Source organism: Diplotaxodon limnothrissa, linkage group LG18, assembly GCF_057381915.1.
Source record: "Diplotaxodon limnothrissa isolate DT_005_m linkage group LG18, D_limnothrissa_male_GT1.1, whole genome shotgun sequence".
Classification (NCBI taxonomy): Eukaryota; Metazoa; Chordata; class Actinopteri; order Cichliformes; family Cichlidae; genus Diplotaxodon; species Diplotaxodon limnothrissa.
Window position 1 is genome coordinate 40,161,292 of NC_140613.1, and position 20,461 is coordinate 40,181,752.

A 20,461-nucleotide genomic window follows, 5' to 3' on the forward strand; every position below is an offset into this window, starting at 1 on the left:
TATCTTCATTTAAAGAGAGAGAGAGAGACTTTTAGCTTGTTCTCAGCACAACCTCCTTACTCACTTTTTTAAAACTTTATTCATTTGAGGATTAAAATTCTAAGGAGCATGTATGTATGCATATTTGGTAAAAGTCTTCTCAGTACAGGTATGACGGGACTATATGTTTGACACACAAAGCAGATTCATAGATCCTAGTCAATGAGCCTTTGACGGGAGTAGAAGAAGAACAACAGAGAGCTGAGAGAAAGACTAAGAACAGCACTAAGGTTCCCAGTTAAAATGATGGCACCCTTAACAGAACAAAATCCCATCCAAGGCTGAACATAGATTATATATATCAACTGCTTGTTAAACACTGCTGCTTGCTGTCTTCACTCAAGATCAAAATCGATTCGTTTTCCCTCGTACGAGACTGAAGAACAGGGGGGACAAAGCCTTTCGTTCTCCAAGGCTCAGGACCAGTTCACCACTCCAGCTCCATTTAGCTGACTTCCTTTTGTTTTTTATTTAGTTTTAGTTTTACTTTGTGACTTTTCTGTGAAAAATGAGTGTCTGTGAATAAACGTTACTTATTCAACGGGACGTCCACTGCTGCCTGGACCTTCACCAGGCTGGGCAAAGGATTCGGAGAAAACTGGATAATTATGTGGTCGCGACAAACACTTGGTAACTACTTTACTCCACACTCAACCTCTTAAGCACCAACGCCCCCAGACACGGGGGCAAAAGGGAGGAGATCGCATTTAGGGTCAGGTGTGCGTGCTTAAGATGTTAACTTCACACGTTATGAGTGCTGAAAATAAGGTAACTACCACTGCTGCTGGTAGTTACCTGCTTACTAGGTCAGACTGATGCTCTTTTAAATTATATCAATCTACAAAACACTGCAATAAATAAAGATTACTGCTTTAGCTTTTTGTTCTCTCCAAACGTCTATAGCTACTGCAGTGATATCAGTTTTATAAATAATCATAAAGCACTGATGTTTTTCAGTTTTGCTTTTTAATTGGTTTCACAGTGGACAAGCTCAGGCCCCTCAAGGCTTTACTTCATTAAAGAACTGAACGCCAAGATTTACGTTTGCAGTACAGTGTTTAGTCTGAATGTCACCAAAGTATGTTCCCTTTAGCAGAGACGCAGACTTGCAGTGTATATTGATGCAAATATGAACATACCCAGGAATCCATAGCGATAAAGCTTACAAGCGGATGACTTTGTGTTACTTTACAATAAAGATGCAACAATTATAACAATGTTTGTTTGTGTCAAACCACAGAAGCAACAGATTTTCATTTTCTCAGTGGACACAGTTAAGTCACTTTAATGGTGCACAGAAGGACAAATAAAGCCGTGGTGACACATCCAAACTGAAAGGACGCGACAGTTGTTTCTTTCTTTTTTTCTTTGTTTCTTTTTTCTTGTTATTTTTAATTGTTGTGCTTAACATACACACAGAATTTAACATATCTGAAGAGGTACCAAATAAATGTTCATGTGGTTTCCCCTTTAGGTATAAAAATTCTGTTTTCCCTCAAAGTAATAAATCAGGGAACAGCATTTAACCTCCCCATCTGCATATGTAGTCAGTGTTGTTTGCTCTTTATGACACTTTTTATAGCGCTTTGGAGCGTGATGTCACGAAAGGGAAGCGTGGTCAGGATTTTTGGTTGAGGCGCCATCTCCCTGTGCCGAACAAAGCTCAAGCGAAAGAGGAGCGAAAGCACACACATCAGCTACAGTTCGTACTTGCTGTGTGGTCGGCTGTAATGTTCGATCGCACGACCGGCAAGGGAATAAGCTTGAGAATGGTCTGTCTTTTTATTCTTTCCCAACCTGTGTTAGCTAACCTGGGGAGCTCATATAGCGGACCTTACCAAAAGAAGGCGTCTAGCCTGGATAGCCGCCGTGAGACGAGCTGATATCCAGTTCTCTTTCATCTCCAAATATCTGTTGGTGCTCCAGACATTTTCATTCCAATAATGTCACTCTTTATAGCTTAATAATTTTGTTGTTGAAGCGCTCGGAGGTTATAGAAATTGCGAACAAACATCGTATTGAGTGACTTTGCAGACATGCTATGTAAAGATTCGCTAATTCTCACAGACGGCAAACGCAACGACAACAACAGAGAGCACTAGTCGAAGGTAAACACCACCCCCACCCCAACCAAAGGGTTTTAAGTAATATCTAACCGGATTATCAATGTAGTAGTTTGCATCTACTTTACACATATGGAGACATAATATGACAACGAGATTTTTGCAAAGGACGCTAGGACGATAGCGGTAAGTCGTCTGGGTCTCTACTCCACTGGCGTATTTCATACGCGTCCACATTTGCGATGCACTCTATTTTTTGCACTTTATTTTCGCTTCGCCTCCGGACGCAATCAGTCTCTATACCATCCGTTTTCTTTTGAGCTGCTTTCAAGCATGTTTCATGCAGTCGTACTTCCGACACAATGTGTTTGTTTTGATTCGTGGCCCAGGAAAATGGCGCCGCGCTCCCACAATACCTCAACTCCAAAGCCCTATATTCCACGTTGACCTGGGTTGCCAGTACAAATATGACTTCATTATTATCTGCAATTCTTATGTTCTTCTGTACTGAAAATCCAAAACTCGAGAAGCAACAAACAATATAAGAAAAAGGGAAATTTAATTCCACCTTCGTTCACACAGATAATAATCATTGTGCCCAAAGCATTTTTAAGAAACTACGCCGCTGATGTTGGCATTAGTGCTGTGGCTCAACCTTTCAGCTTTTCTGGGAGTAGAATATGGTTCAGGTCACAAAAAGGGAAGCTGTTCATACATAATCTGGAGGCAAATGTGTCTCTACTGCTAGGAAGAAAAGATCAAATCCGTATCTGTAAAGGTTATTTCATGGTGGAGTAAGGATTTTGTTTGAGTTTTTATGCCATTTCCCTTTCTGAAAAAGTAAATGACAAAACAGGATGTTTCTCCTGGCTGCGTATTATTTAACACAAATAAAATGCATTGCCTCTTTTGTGAGACCTAATGTATATATCCAACAGTACAGGTGAAAAGCAACGCACTGTCCCTCTCATAATCTCTACAGAGATCAGAATGATTAGTGGAGTGCTTTGAGGGTGGTTAATTATCACTCGCTGCATGTGGCAATCATTTCCACTAAACTCAGGAAGCCGGAAGGTCAGCAAAGTCATCTGCGGCCCACGAATTTAATTTGGGCCATGCATGGATTCTGCTGCCCGGAGGCCAATCACCCACTTAGGGATCGACCGCTAGAGTCGTAGAGAGGAAGGGACGCGTGAGCCAGGTTAATAGTTAATATCATCAAGAATCTAAATCTCAAAAGCTCTGATCTCATTTGAAAGCGCTTGTGCTTCCTGTTCAGATGAGGTGGTGGAAGAGGAAGGAAAGACTCTGTAGGGAGGCATGGTTAATGCAAGGCCTAATTATTGGAGATAGCACCAAATGGATTGAAACTGACCAGGAGTCAGTGTGCTGAAATTGAATCTAAGGAACAAATTGGCTTGAAAGTAAAATGAATCAAAGTTGCAGGAAGAAAGTGTTGCATCCACAGATGTGTGTCGGGAGTTGTTCCAAAACCAATAACATGAACATAAGTGTAACAGTGAATGTTGGCCTTTGGAAATGCATGCGTAGCTTGCAATGGTATCTGTCACCAAGGAAACTGAATGTCAAATTTAATGATACATAGCAAGAATTACTAGCTGGCGGTCAACTTTCAAATGAGCGCAAAAAGAGCTTCCTGTAATTAACATTGCAAAGCTGTACTTTATGTAGCACCTTAGAACCTCCGATATATTTTAGTGACAGAAAATCTTGGATCTTAACAAATTCTGTGCAAATTATACACCGCAGGTCTACTTAAGGCAAATATCAGCCAATGACATGGTCACGGTGCTAATCCTGTCAGCTAATAACAGGAAACTGAGGTTACAGTTTGCAAGTGTTCACTAAAATGTAGTCAACATTATGTCCATTTTGCTGAACAGTTAAATGTACAAATGATAAACCATGACAAATGCACATACTGAGAATTGGGACATTTTAAGCTGAATGTTTAAATACTTCCGATTTTGTGAAAGTGAAACAACAAATATGAATGAATGAATAAGAATAAAAGTGTACCCAGGAAATTCTGCCTTATGTAAACCATAGGATGCCATGAGCTTCAGCTTTCAGCTGGAACTCATCACGGACACTTACAGACAGTGTTTTTCTTCTACTTCTTCCTTTTTCAATCACAGATACACAGACAGAACATTACCAGGCAACATTCCTAATGGACTTCATGGTAATTAACTAGAGCTCATATAGTCTGAAACCAGCCATATTTGTCATTTTAATCGATGAAAGTCAGCTCAGGCTAAAAATAAAAGGCCTGCTAGCCTTACCTGAATGTTTGGTACATTACTCTCTACTTAATACACAGTTTAATAAGAGATTTGCTGACACTGATGCACATCTAGTTATTTATTTATTTTGAAGGGAACAGATTTCAAGCCTAATACTGGGATGTAGAATCCAGCATTTTACAGAGTGTGACCAGAGCGATGGATGAAAAAAATCTGAATGTGTAATCTGTCGTTTGTGAGAGCCATGAAATAAATTGCAAGGTTACTCCAAGGAGGAACAGCAGGGGAGGTAGGGTGCCATCTTCCTTTTAAACACAGGCCAGTACAGTGGATTTATTTGCTCTAATGTCATTCTCCTCTGAAGCCACAAACAGTGGATTTTAGCTGACTCCCACACCCTCCACTCATTGTAGAGAGTGACACAAAGAGCCAAGTAGTGTGCACCTCTCTGACACGACCCAAACGACCTGCAGTCAAAGACACCCTTCAAACTGCAGAACATTCAATTACAGTATTTCTAACAGACACTCGAGGCTGCAAAAGTGCAAAGATGCAACGACCAGCCTTCGGAAGCCATTGACTTATTCATCAGCATCTACAACATGCAAGCGAAACAGCAGCGCGGCCCGTGAGTTCACATATTCCCTCACATATTTGCCCTTGAGTAAACACGAGCACGCGAGGCAGAGGCAAGGGGAGGGAAAATGAGAACCTCTGTGTGATGTTCACTGGCACTTCTTCAAAAGGCCCTTACCCCACGGCTCAGGAGTGGCACAAAGCATCTGTCTCCCTCATTCAGTCGAAAGAAGAAGTCAAAATTTAATATTCTTTAACCACCGGTGTGGCTTTATACGTCTGTTTGTTTTTTCCTCGCTCCAAATATATGCTACCATTTTTACCGGCCTGAATTCTTTTTCGCTGTCAACAATACACTTCTTTGCTTTTTCTTTTTTTTTTGCCCACTTTTCCACTTTCATGCACTGAAAGTAAAAAGAAAAAACGGTAAGCATCCGTCCAAGTCAACATTTTGGCTGCTGTTGGAGGAGAAATGCGAGTGCTGGGGAGAGAAACGGAGCTGCTCTGTGGCCCCGTCAAGGATAGAGAAAAAGTGGGGGAGATAAAAGGGAAGCAGCAATAACAGTGAGCAGGTGGCCAGCAGCACAACACACACATAACACTAACTGGTACACAAACCTGGGTGTTCAGGTATGCACATACTGTAAATGCACACACGCAGCGCTTGTTTGATTCCCTCTGCCCAGCGTGGTCCATCTTTCAAGCTCACCAGCCCTGAAATGCTTCTCATGTTTTTTTGGAAAGGGGAAAATACACCCTTCCCCTCGTTGCACAAAAAGCTCCGCATTATCATTTCAAATACACAAGTTTTTTTTTATTTGATTTCCTAGTGGGAGAGATCCAGTCATGGCATCGTCATTGGCAGCAGGGCCGGTGGGGCACGCTGTGATTCTGGTTACAGAGTGAGACGCGCGTCTGTGTGAAGGAGATCCTATCACGGTGACATCTCGGGGGTGCGATATGATCTGGGTTCAAATTACAGAGCTCAGTGACAGAGTCTCTATCTTCCCGTCTCTGCGGGAGCCAGTGGACTCCAGTAATGAGATGTTAAAAAGCTAACCTCCTCTCATTACTCCTAACAGTGTCCTCCCTCTCCTCTCTCTCAACTCCTCTCTCTATTGCTTTCTCGCACGACGAGCTCAGAACAGGTTTTAATGAATATTTTAGTGGCCTTTGTTCTCATTCTGCTGCCTGCTTGGGATCAATGATTAAGACCACACTCCCACCTGACAGCCCATCACTCTCTCACCCCACTATTTTGTGTCAGAATCTTTTTTTTTTTCTCTCAAACTCCCTCTCTTATTTTTTTGGGCTCATTTGTGCCTGCTGTACCACACCCTCGACATGACGCCCTCAAGAGGAATACATTCATTGACTCAGTTAATTAAAATATGAAATATGCTCGCTGCAGACTAATGGAGACAGTGGGTTGGGAATGGGTTGCTAGTGGCCCTGATTGTCTCTTATTGAAAGCCACGAGTTTATTGAGTCACATACAGTAGTCAGGGGGGATCGTTGCGAGGAAAACAGAAAAGAAAGTGAAAGAACTGTTGTCGTAAATCAAAAGTGTCCTGGTGTTTTGTCTCATTTCACATTTTAATAATTCATCAAACAGGTGGCTGCTTCACCACAGCTCCTGCTAAAGAAGAAGAAAAAAAAGTCTTTAGTAAGTTTTGGCAGTTTTGCAAGAGTTCATTGAACTTCAAGAGAGAAAATGAATAATGACATGCTTACAGTGCCAGATGGCTGCTAAATGTTACATGCCATCCTCTAACAAAATTACAGTGAAAATTGTCAAACACAAATGCAGCGATAGCAACCACATAACCCGCTTCACGTGTATCTATGGGAGAGAAAAATCTAATCACGGTCGTCAGCAAAACAACTGAGATTCAGTCATTACGTTCCCAATTTGTGTGTTTTGTTAAACTGACAGCTGAAATCACGCGTAATTACTTTCAGCAGAAAATGACAGGCTTTTGACTCGGTGTCAGTAAAATCACAGCCTTGGTTGCTATAGTTTTGTAGAAACTACAAATATAGCAATGCATAACGAGCTGTGTTTTAGTTTTTAGTACACGCTGATGATCCTCATCATATATTGATAAGCATCCACATCTTTATTTTGTCTTTTTCCATCACTCACCAGGTGTTACAACATGAATTCCTCCCAAAAGGTTGACACAAAGTGCATTGGGAACATTGGACATGCCAACAATCCCTCAGTGTTCGCCCCACTTACCAGATTGGTTTCTCAGTCACTGCTTTCACTTCCACACAGTGTACCTTTTAGGTGCTCCCTGCTACGCTTATATTTCCTAAAATTTGCATTCCATCTTCTTGAACTCTTCCAGTTGTCATGCTCATCGTATCTGAACCCTTCATCTTCTAAATTTGGAGTAAAAAGGAGTCACAGTGGCACGTTCCAAATGGTGCAGGAATGCCGGCAGTGGTAGGGAGTAGGGAGGCACTGTACCCAAGCAGAGTAGTTTGAAGGGGGATGTCTTTAATTGTCAGAGTCATTTAACTTTTAGATTGCATGGTTGGATGTAGGACTTACAAGTTAAACATATTTACTGGACTAATGGATTGAAAGGGCAATTCGTAGTTTTTTCCTTCTTTTTTACTTGAAAAAATAAGATATAGTGGAGTAAACAGAAAGCATGACCTCATTATACATTTAAAGCAACGCTATTTCTAGGTACATTTGTCCACAGTAGTCAAGTACTTTTTGCAGAGCCGTTGCTCTAAGTGTCCAGGAGATCATAATTCTTTTGTGAAAATCTCCATATTGCTGACATCAATGAATGATGAGTGCTATGCGATGGGTTTCAGAGCTAGACTTTCTAGTTGCTGAATGTAGCTCTTTAAGATTTCAGGCTTTGCTTCTACAAACACTGAATAAAGCATATAACCTGTAGTAAAGTAAAACTCTCCTGTACATATTTTATTTGTCTGAAAGGTTTCTTTAAAATGCCAGTACCAGTAAGTACAGACTGTGCTTGTCTGAGTCAGGTCCCCAGTTGAGGGCTCTGACTCAGGCAGGGTTAAAGATCTAAACATCGGATGTTCCTAAAACGTTTGCATTGTACTGGATATATAATAAAGAAATTTGTTTCACTCCTGATTATTGTTTCTTATTCTACTGTTTCAAAGGTTCCACTTGCATCTAGTTTAGTGGTGCACCAGCAGCCGACTTAATACTGTTGCACCCCCAGCCAAACAATGACCGCTGTAATAAAATGCTTCATGGATGCTGGTGTTCGGCATGGCCGCACAGCTACCACTGTTTCCGCTAAAACCGGTGGCTTCTGTTATTCTCACGCTGTGGCTTTCCTGAAGGCAGCAGTTTGTGATCTGTAAATATTTGTGCTTTTTTCCCCTCGACAACTAAGGCCCAGATCTCCGCATGCATCAAAGGGTACATTATGCAGAGTTTATATTAATGGGAGAACTGTCACCAGTATGAACCATGAGGACCTTTCATGTTTTGTTTTTAATGGCTGCTGGTATGAATCTTTTAAAGGCGCGAGGCTATTACACCCTTCTTTTTAATATATCTACACTTGATGTAAAAGGGGGCTGCAACTGAGAAGAGCATCCATTTAGTGTAAGTGAGATGCTCTCTATCTTATTTGCTTAATTTAATATTTCGTGTCAGATATGGTTACTAGCAGGAAATATTTGGAGTATACAGGAAGTGGTAATTTGAAATTTGAGAGCAAGATAAACAGCAGCAAATGAGCCTCTCATCCGAAGATATCTGCACTCTGACAGTAAATGCTTTGCTTCTCACGTAACTTTTTTCCTTCGCAAACCAACCATGTTAGTCAGGATGTCTGTGCTGTTAAGTAAGAGAGTGTTTCCATTTATCATCACCTGCAGTGTTTAAAATCTCCCTGACCATACGCTTCCTTTAAACAAACCTTTAACTCTAAGCTGAAAACATCATCATAAACATTATTTTTTTACTTATTCATTCGCATTTAACCCTTATTATTTATCCAAGGTAATAAAACCCTTTAGATGAAGTCTTTAGATTAAAAAACCTCTCATTTTCAAGAATGTCCTGGCCAAGACAGACAGGAATACAGTAGTTGAGTAGACTAGTATCACAGAAGCAAATACACACATTAAAAAGCACAAAAGAATTAATCCAAAAATAAATCAAAATTATTCATTTTAATGCCGCTCTAAGTCATTGTCTTGGGCACAAACACAGGGGGCGGGTACTAATATTCAGCCTGAAGTAACTGCCTCCGGGTTACCTGAAATCTCCTTAAAGAGGAGATCATAATGAATTTAAGTCTGTGTTGACTCCAAGAGGAGACAGTTACAAATCTGAACGCTCATTTTTTCCAAATTCACAATAAACTTTCAGGACCGACAGAAGGAATGAGTTTTGGGACCAGTAACAATAACTTTCCACACTTAATGAATGTGAGTAAGTAAGATAGGAGCAATGCAAAATCAGCCTAAAACCCCCCAATGTGCACTGGGTGAGTCTATGAAATGACAAATGCGTACAGCATAGAGTGGTGGGGAAGAGCTTTAAGGTTTCTAGTAAAACCTCTGTGCTACGTGATAAAAAGTATCCAGCATATGTAACCACTGTGAAAACAGTTGCATATAAATAGGAACACCATAATCCAGCACTGACATGAAAGTGAAAGCAACTCTTTCTTCCCTCTCTGTTTGAAAGTTGAAACCAAATCGATTTGACTTTTTTCACCACTTGCTGAATGCATGCTATAAAAGAGAGCGAGTCATCAATTATAATTCCTAAGCACTTACACCGATCAGGCATAACATCATGACCACTGACAGGTGAAGTGAATAACACTGATTATCTCTTCATCTGTTAGTGGGTGGGATTTATTAGGGAGCATTTGTCCTCAGAGTTTATGCGTTAGAAGCAGGAAAAATGGGCAAGCGTAAGAATATGAGCGAGTTTGATAAGTGCCAAAGCGTGATGAATAGGTGACTTGGTCAGAGTGTCTCCAAGTGGAAAGCTGGTTCTAATTAAAATGTGTCAGAATACAAAGAGCATCACAGCTTGCTGCACATGGGGCTGCATAGCCACAGATCAGTCAGGATGCCCATGCTGGAGAAGGTGGCCTGCTCTGATGAATAACGTTTTGTTTTACATTATAGGAATGGCTGGGTGTGTGTCTGTCACTTACCTGGGGAACCAGGATACACTACGGGAAAAGGCAGCCGACACAGGCAGTGTGATGCTTTGTGCAGTGTTTTACTAGGAAACTTTGGGTCCTGCACGTACCACCTACCTAAGCATTGCTGACGGTGTGCACTTTTCATGTTAGTATTAACTCTGGTGCCTGTGGCCCATTTCAGCAGGATAATGCACCTGCCATAAAGCAAAAATGGTTCAGGAATGATTTGAGGAGCACAATAGCGAGTTTGAGGTTTGACTTGGCCTCCATATTCCCCAGATCTCAATCCAATCGAGCATCTGTGGAATGTGCTGGAAAAGCAAGTCCGATGCATGGAGCCCACAGCCTGCAACTTACAAGACTTGATCTTGGTGCAGATACCACAGCACACCTTCAGTGGAGTCCATGCCTTGATGGGACAGGACTGTTTCGACATCAAAAGGGGGACCAACACAATATTAGGCAGGTGGTAATAATATTAAGCCTACGTGGCATATAATAGGAAAGTAAGACCCCTGGACATGAAAGTTGTAGCGGTTGTTTCACAAAATGAAGCTTTTGTCAGAAACATTCACGTTCTCTGCAATATTGGTTGCACAGATAATAACTGGCAGGGAGGCAGTGGCATTAGTTGCATGGTTCATGCTCTGTTTGTTTCTTTGTGTTTGTGTTTTTGTTTTTTTAACTTCCATTTGCTGATGGGTTTAAGCTCTGATAACTACTTGGTTAAGCTTAAAAACTTTGTTAGGTTTAGTCAAAGCACTCAGTTAAATAAAAGATTGTGATTTGGGGGAGAACAAAGAAACAAACATGCAAAAACACTTTTAAACCAGGCAGTTTCATAAATGACACGGTTGGAATGACAGACTTGGTCCTTCTATATAACATAACCCGATTTGTCACTCACAGCTACTAAAGGACATCTTGTGCCGAGGTGTGACACTGCCAGCTCTGACAAAATGACATTACTTGATGCCCTGGGAATGTGAAAGGGCTGACACACAGACTGTACCTGTGCGACTGAAGGTGCGATAACTGACACATTAGGTTTTACATCTACAGTGGTTTAGACAGTCTGAACACAAGCTGAATTATAGTGTCATTTAAACTTGCGCTAATTGGTATTTTATAAGTAGTACCTGTAGTAATTTAAACGACTTAACTTTACACCGATTACTATCGTCTGGCTCATAGTGTTAGTTTTATGTCTGACGCTTGGCTGTTTTGGTTCAGTGTCAGCTCTCTCATTAAACTTGTTTACCGTGGCAACAGGCAGCCTTTTCCAGCAACAAGCTCTGGTAAACCCAGTGTGCACTACCTGCGCAGCACCAAACAGCAGTTTACCACCAGCTGACGAACTCAGTGGCACATTTAGCTGCTAATGAGTCCGTGCTTGCTGGATTAATAAAAGGTCTTTGTTTGATGGCAAGTTTCTCCAATCATATTACAGACACTGTCTGATTTCTTGCCCAAGTCAGCCTGGCTGCGGATTCCTGTAGGAGTAAAAACAAAGATGTTTTTAGTTTATTTTTTTCAGCATCCAACCTGAGATGCCTACTTGACCCGGGTCACTGATTTATTGAAGTCATTCTGCTGCAAAACCTTGTTGTGAACCTAACTGGCACTGAGACAAGGAATAATGGAGTGGACAAAATGAGTGAGTTCAACCAAGAGTCACTCGCGGCATCAGACAAATGAGGACATCAATTCTCAGACTGAATATGAGTCACTCCGCAGCAGAACAATAAACATAATGAAAAATGACATGCTTAATGTGACTCTGTCTCTTCAATACACACCCATACTCTACCATAATTATTAGTATTTATTGATTTGTCTCTAACGAGCTGCCAGAAAGTATTGCCTTACAATCTGCCAGTTATGAAAAACACTTGTCTATCTTTGAGTTGTCCTTCTAGTCGCCATCCTTGTGTGCTTCATCTTTTTCTGCATGAGGATTCATCCTACTGCAATTTCCAGTACAGTACCTTGGGATCTCTTTGGGTATCTGCTGATACAGAGTACCGATCTGATACTAGAGTTAAATGAATAATTAATAAGCTATATTCCTCCTTTATTTGCATCATTCACATTTCAGCTCAAAATAAGTTGGACTGCTGTTTCATGAATGAGTTTAATACTTTTTCACAGTTGTGTAGAATCGTGAAGCCCAGTTTATATTGTCTGGTGTTGAGCCTCTGCAACAGAAATGATCATTTTGAACTGTGAAGTTCACAGGTCCTTCTTTAAAGGCTGTCTCTTGACTTGTAGTCAGAGAGAGCCTGCAACAAAATTCTCAAAATGTGACATCTGCTATGACCCATGTTCACTAATGAACCAATGACAACGCAGCATGAACTGACAAATCCATCACCTCGACAGCGGCACTTGTGAAAAATCTAAACAAATCATAACAGATCTCCATCTACCAATTTAGGATTATTGGGGTTGCCGGAGCATATCCTGGCTGATACAGATCAAGAATAGATGGAAGTTGCAATACAAAGGCTGGGATTCAAACAACAAAGAAAATGTATGATTGTGGCAGCAGAAGCCTGGTTTGTATCAGGTCCCTCTGAAGTTATTACAACTGAGCTAAGTGTGACGTGTAATGAAAAGAAATGGCAAAGGAATAAAACCTTCAGTCTACATCAAAGGTGTCACGGTCCTGGGTCGGTGACCAAGGGTTTTGATTTTTGTATTATTATTAAGCTTTGATTACGTCACGATTTATCGTTACCAGTCTTTTGGTTCATGGTTCTGTGATTTCTAGTTCTTAAATTTAGTCTCTCGGTTCCTTCTGGTTCCAAGTCAGTCGTGTTGCTGTGTGAAACCATGTTTGAGTCTGTGTCTGTAAGTTTAGTCGGTGTGTTTCCTGTTTTACTTTGAAAGTCCGTGTCTTTGTCTGTGTATTTAGTTTTGCTTTCCTTGTCTCGTCCTGCCTAATTAAACCCAGCTGTGTCGCCCTTCTGTCTCCTGTTTCCTTATTATTCCTCCGTGTGTTTCCGTCCTCTGTCATCCCCTCCTTGTTATTGCATCGTACTCTCTTGTTGTGTCCCGGTTGGTTTTTCCTAGTATGAGTTTTCTTAGTTTCTAGGTTCCTGTTCCCAGTCTAGTTCTAGTTCTGCATTTGAGATTTTGGTTTGTTTTTATAACGGCTATTCTTTTAAGATTTTCCATCAATAAAGCTGCACCTAAGTTACTTCCTGTTTCTGATTCCTGCATTTTGGGTCCTTCATCTTGCCTGCCACAGCACTAGCCAGGACAAAGGCAGTCAAACATAAGTCCCGGGGGTCAGAATGGACCTGACAAAGATTCCAGTCTTTCCAAAGCCCACTGGAGGGTTTTGGGAAATGGGAAAGAGGGAATACATTTTTTAAATGTGTTAATATGTTTTGCAGCTTTTCCTGCTGATAAAGAGCTCCTCCTTGGCCATTCATATTACACCAAAGTAATGTCCTGTGTTTTCACTATGCAAATTTCTGTTGTTTACAATCCACATAACAAAGGGCACTTTCTGTTTTATAATTACAAGAAAGAAACACTGTCCACCCCACTTAAGATCAATGTGACCTGTGTGTGGCGCATGATGTACAATGAGTCTGCCATCCCTGGTCTGCATGCATCAAACTTTACACAGTGTGGATTTATTGAACCTTTGCTACTATCGCACAATGTGCGTGCACTCTAAGTTGTATAAATCTCAAATTGCAGTGGAACTGCGTGAGCATACACACATCTATCTCCACATTTACAGATGGATGTACTGACACCCTCCATCGACTATTTCCTACTAACAGACCAGCCTTCTTTGCTATCGTTGTAAACCTGTCGATAAAAAGTGCACCAAATAACATCACAAGTCATCACAATGGCTCCACATCAAACTCACAGAAGTCTTAAACAAAACCGCTAAGCACTTCTATGGCTATTTATAGCTTATATAATGTTAATTATTCATCACATGCAACTGCAAACCCTCTGGCAATAGTAGTTTAATCATCATCATCAAACTTCAGAAGGGTAATTAGTGACTTAGTGTTCACAGCACCCGATTAACACAGAGTAAAGAAAATATTTCACGAGGATAAAAGTATTACTGCAGTGAAAAACGATTACTGCCCCAATTTGATATAATATTAATAGCGAGAACACAAAAACTCTTAATTGTGTTATTGAGTAACAGCAGCAGTTCTAGATTACCGGTCTGACTTCATATGGCATTCATACACAGTCACCATAATCTGTCAGTTAGCAACTTTCACTAAGAGTTTAGGACTGAGATTGTATCTGCCTGGTTTGAGGTGTGCTTCAGGTGAACACGCTCTCACTAACACACATTAATTCAAGTGATAAATGCAAATGTTTGGTCCATCATGGCCCGAGGTTGGAAAATACTGAAAGGATGAAGTTTGCCTTGAATGATTATGGAGCTGCACATTTTAAAATTAGAGCTACGATGCATGTCCCAATACTTTGTTCAGTCCATGTGTTAAAATGTTGGTAGAGCAGAACATTTGGAACAAAACACCTGTGATAACATGACTTTTCCCAACTGATTCACTCGCTGCCTTTTTTATACATTAAATACTACAAACTGTGACAATGACAGCTGCCGTTACCTCCTTCACATCATTCTTTGTCCTTGTTTCCTGAATTTCTGCTTCTTCCCTTTCTTCCCTTTTCATCCCGTGCTGGGCAACTGAGCACTGATGTCTCTTAATTGGAGCTCTCTGTATTGTCTCTCTTTACACCAGGCAGAAGAACTTTGCCCGAGGCATCGAACAGCAGCTCCCAGATGGCATGGTGGTGGCATCGGTGCCAACAGAGGCTCAATGCCACGAGGAGCTGTCAGACCCTGTGCCCGACCCAGAATACCTCACAGGTATGAAACCATATTTCATACTTTAGCACACAGCTGTGAGAAAGCATTGTTATCACCGGTCTGTTGAAAATCTTCCTCAATCAAACAAAGAAGCAAAATAACAAATAAAACCTCACATAGAAATTAAGGAAACAATGGTTTATGTTCAGCCAGTAGCTTTTTTTCCTCATTACACTGAATCCCTGCTGTAAAACTGTCTGCAATGTCTACAGTTTTGGCAAGAAAACTACAGTTAGGATGCATTAGGCATAAATAATGTCCTCCAGAACTTTCCATAATTCCTCTGATATCCTGGGCTCAGCTTTTCTGCGTATGTTTGCAATAATTTTTTACTTTAACTGGGGTTACTTTGATGCTTTGTCTCACTCTCATTACTTTTTGTTTTAACAGTTTTTAGAAAGCTGTAAGGAAAAGGAAATAGAGCTTATTAATTTACCTCTGTATTCGATAAATACTTACCAAAGGATCAGCATTAGATCTTAGAATGGATTGGTGGATCTCCAGTTCGAGATCTGAAGCCTTGCTTGTTGTGCTATTTTGAATTGCAGTGCAGAGGTATTGCATTAAGTGTTTAGAAATTACAGCTGGTTTGTACATATTGCTGCATTTTCTAAGACTCAAAATGTGTTGGAGAAGTAACAATTTTAAATAAAAAGATTCTTTTTAATACTTGGGTGGAAATACTCTGCAGTCATGCCTGAAGTCTAGAACCAATGGTATCACAAAACACTGTATTTCTTCAAAAGTTGATTCTGTTCATCCGGGCGTAAACGTTTCGTCACTCATCCAAGTGACTTCTTCAGTCTCAGCTGACTGCAGTTTTCCCCAATCTTATAAACTGTGATTGCAGCCTTTCCTCAACTCTCTGTGAATGGTACTCATGGCCATTGATCAGTGGTTGTTGATCAATGGTCATGAGAATTTGCATAATTAAGATTAAGGAACTGACCTCCCGCCCATTGTTCCTTCAGTGGGCTGGTTTCAGTCATTATGCAAATGTACTCTTTATAAGATTTGGGGAAACCTGCAGTCAGCTGAGACTGAAGAAGTCACTGGATGAGTGATGAAGCGTTTCTCCCACAAAACGCTGCGTCCAGATGAACAGAATCAACTTTTGGAGATTTATTTACCTGGATGATTGAGAATGCATCAAGACACTGTATTTCTTCTTTAGAAGCTCTGCCAGGTCTTTACTACAGTCGCTTCAGTGGTGGTGTACAGAGACATTGTGCACATACTTAACAGACCAACTGTGTTTACTCTTTGAAGTATTGCTTGCTTTACATTCCTGTATATATCTGAACTCATGAATAATATAAGAGAGGAGAGTGGTTTAAGTTTTTCTTTCTGTGGACTAAACTGAGATATTTACCATGTTGCATTTTTGTCGATGTAAAACATAGCTTGTGCTTTATTATCCCTCATCAGCATTTTATTTAGTTATCAGGAAACACACTGCCAGCAAAAGCCAGCTCGTTATATTTTAAATGCACGAACACAATCCTTAAATAATTATTACATATTTATCATTTGTATTTTTTTTAAACTGACGGCTGTCAGCTGCAGTATGGGCCTGCAAAATTCACACAAAGAAAATATAGTATGAGTGGAAAAGCTTGTACAAAACTCCCAAAAAGTTTTCTGGCTACTTCTCAGGGAAAACTCTGAATCTGTGCTTCATGATTCAAGTCAGTAATGAATGTGAAGGAAAAATAGGTAGAACATTAGCAAAATAATTTTTCATTTGACAACTGTGAGGAGGAGGCGGGAGGCTGGTGGGTTGTGCCACCACTGCCGTGATTCATTAGTGAGCGGTACCAGAAGCCATCGTGCTCTATTCTCTTCATTACCTGTCATGCGGCGGCTGTGTGAAGGCAAGAGAGGACCCAAATGCACGGCTCTAGACACACGGGGATGAACTCAAAGGCCGGTCTTTATTAACAGGAACATAAGAAGTCATACAAAACTATACTGGGAGCAACTAAAAGCTGAGGCGCTGGGAAGACACGGAAATTGCACACAACCTAGAGGGACGACGCAACACAGAACAAAGGGACACTCTGACATAAATACACAGAAGGTAACGAGGGAAGTGGGAACACACGGGGAACACAGCTTAAGACAATTACTCATGGCCGAGCAGGGAGGACACGAAACTGACGATACTGACACCAAGATGTGGACCTTAAACACAACACAGTACACAGAGATGAGCACGGAGAGAGAGAGGCAGAGAGAGAGGCAGAGAAGAAGGATGAATACGAGGGGATGAGGAGAACACAGAACACATAGGATGGGAACACGGTACCAGAGCAAACACCACAATAAAAACATGGACACAGGGGGAATCCAAATACCAAACCAAACAATCCAATGGACATAAGAAACAAAATACAAAACTACAGAAAAACTAAGAACACTGGGTCAAAATGACCCAGGACCATGACATTACCAGTGCAGCACATGGCTCCATGTTTGAACAGCGCGCAGCCGTCCAGTGTGAAACAGCTGCCGTGAACACAGAAAACATGAAGAAAAAACCCCTTGGCTTGCTGTATATCAAGCAATTCCAGAAGGCCAAAAATTTGTATCATCCATCTGGACGCCTCATTAGCTACAGAGTTTGACCTCACTGCTTTTTCTTTTCTCTCGCCCAGCTTAGTTTTACAGCTTTAAATCTTTGAAATCGTGCTGAGCAATCATGACTTCTTTATTGACTAATTTAAAAGGAAAACAGCAGTTTGACAGAAAAGTTAGCTCGAAAGCGCCACTCTGTTTTGGAAAAACATTTTTTCCTTTCTTTTTTTTTCCCTCTGAGCTAGCATTTAAGTTGTAGAACTTGCAGATATTTTGTAAAGAGTAGGCAGATGCAGTGAAGGGGATATCCTCTATCTGCCTGTCTGTATAAGTAATAACTCTCTTCTTCATGTTTTACAACAATAGTCAGTGTGAAATTAATAATTATGTTTCAGCATATTTTCCCAGGAATGCTTCATCTGGGCAGCTTGCTGGCTAAGCTTATTCCAGGCACCTGGGTAACTGTCTCTAAATTGCCTCACAGTGTAGAAAGCAGCAGATTGCAGGATGGCTTTATCACTTGTTGTTGATATAACGGCAGTGATACAAGGCCAGTCAGGGCAGCAATTCAGAACTGCATCATCCGAGGTTATGTGCAAAGGTGATGGACAATCAAATGACAACAGTGTAGCACTGGTTCCAACTGGCATTTATTGGAAACTTCAGAGGATATTAAAACCGCCTAATCTAAATGGATCTCCTACTGTCAAGTCCCCAAGCCCTTCACTCTCCTCTTTGTGCCTTCCTTTCTGCATGCACAGCTCAAACCTTTTTATCCCTATACTGCTCCTGGGTTTGCAGTGCACGTAGCCCAGAACACAGTCCGATGTAGCAGCACTTCTCCTCTCCACCTTTGTATTGGGCCTTGGCTGTGGGTTTTACTGAAGAGTAATATCATGAATTGAGATATCATTTCAAAGCATCCGGCATGGTGCTTTAGAAGCACACAGTGTACTCTAAGGCACAACCGTTTTCCCACTTTTCTCCTCCAATGATAGAAGAACTGATGCTTGATGCTTAGGGGTATTTGGAAAGTACAATATGGTGGTCCACATATATAGATTTACTGTATAAAGAAGTCAAAATCTATCATGGAGAGAGCTGAACTCATCATGTGTGCTGGAAATCATATGGCAGCAGCTCAATGCATTTAGGCATGTAGACATTCTGCTGACACTCTGCTGAAGTTAAATCACCGTTCTTTTCCATTCTGATGCTCCATTTTAAGTGGCAACCTTCTCTAGGATTTACAGAGAAGGTTGCCCCCCCCCGATGGTGCGTCTGGAAGAAGATAATCTCACCCTCATCACCAAAATCCGCCTGTACTGCACACTGGTATTGCTCATTCTTCTCTATGGATCCGAGACCTTGGTCATCCTCAAGCACAACCTCAACAAGCTCGAGGTCTTCCAAATAATAATAATAATAATGGATTGGATTTATGTAGCGCTTTTCAAGGCACCCAAAGTGCTTTACAATTCCATTATTCATTCACACACACATTCACACACTGGTGGAGGCAGCTACAGTTGTAGCCACAGCTGCCCTGGGGCAGACTGACAGAAGCGAGGCTGCCATATCACGCCATCGGCCCCTCTGGCCATCACCAGTAGGCGGTAGGTGAAGTGTCTTGCCCAAGGACACAACGACCAGGACAGAGAGCCCGGGGATCGAACCGGCGACCTTCCAGTTACAGATACGCTTCCCAACCTCCTGCGCCACGGTCACCCCAAATGTGCCATGTGCATCAGATTCTCCGAGTGTCCCTCCCTTCCCATCTCAGCACGATATGTAGTCAATGTCACCAGCAACACTCGATGGAAGTGCTGATCCAGAAGCAATGACTGCAATGGTTTGGCCACATCTGTGGCATGAGCAACCATCGCCTGACATATTGCCTTCTGCTGCAGCAGCGCCCCGCCCATTGGAGAATCAAGCATGACGCACCCAAGAAGACTTGGATCAAGCAAATTGAAGATGATCTTAAACAACAACGTCTAACCCTCAAGGCCAGAGATCACAAGGCCTAGAAGTGCATCGTTGCCCTAAGGCACTGTAACGTCGGGTTGCGTTTAGTGGTTGAGAGGAGGCGGCAAAACACTTAGCAGGGTAGCCAAAAGAATACACACTCACGCTGGCGTTGGGAATTCCACAGTGTGTTCTTTAATATACCTTCTCTTCATCAACCATATAAGCCCGGTTGAACGGCTGCAGCTTAACAAACATAGCGCACAGTGTTCGTACAACCCATAACGTTGCAAACAAAGGTGTCTGGAGAGGTAAAACATAAAATCCGTCCCTCCTCATATACTAGCGTGCAAGCACATGTCCACACAATCACAGAGAGAGAGAGCAGAGCAGTGGCACAAACTGATGACACCATCAACCCTCGACTTGGGTGTCTTAAAGGGACACCACACCATTGTGACTGTTACAGCACCCACAGCGATGTATTGGCTTCGTGGCTGACCTCCCCTGCAGACCGCCAGCTAGGGACAAAAATAAGAAAAAGAAAGAGGGTTTACAGTAAATGGTCAGAGAAAAAAATACATATAAAATTATGTCCCGTGATGGCAGTTCTCTTGGTTCCAGAGGTCTGAGGAGAATGGCTAAACTGCTCAAAGCTGATAGGAAGCAAACAGTAACTCAGATAACTTTTTACAACCAAGGTATGTAGAAGAGCATCTGTGAATGCACAATGTACTGAACCTTGAAGCAGATGATAATAATAAATAGTATCCTGATTCTCAGCTGCCATTCATGTCAGCTAACAATTCACACAAGTCACCAAAATGGGATTAGAAATTTTGAAAAAATGTTGCCTGTTGATGGGCTCCGCCAGGGCTGCCCTTTGTCACCGGTTCTGTTCATAATTTTTAT

General features: G+C 41.5%; 1 protein-coding gene across 3 annotated transcripts in view; it reads left to right on the plus strand.

The window, feature by feature from the left end:
* Window positions 1-20,461, plus strand: part of astn1 (astrotactin 1) — a 482,098-nt gene that overhangs the window by 254,151 nt on the left and 207,486 nt on the right. For all 3 annotated transcript variants that reach the window (XM_085377645.1, XM_085377646.1, XM_085377647.1), the window contains exon 15: window positions 14,877-15,004. In XM_085377645.1, coding sequence (XP_085233771.1) covers window positions 14,877-15,004 — 128 coding nt within the window. The remainder of the gene's footprint in view (window positions 1-14,876; window positions 15,005-20,461) is intronic.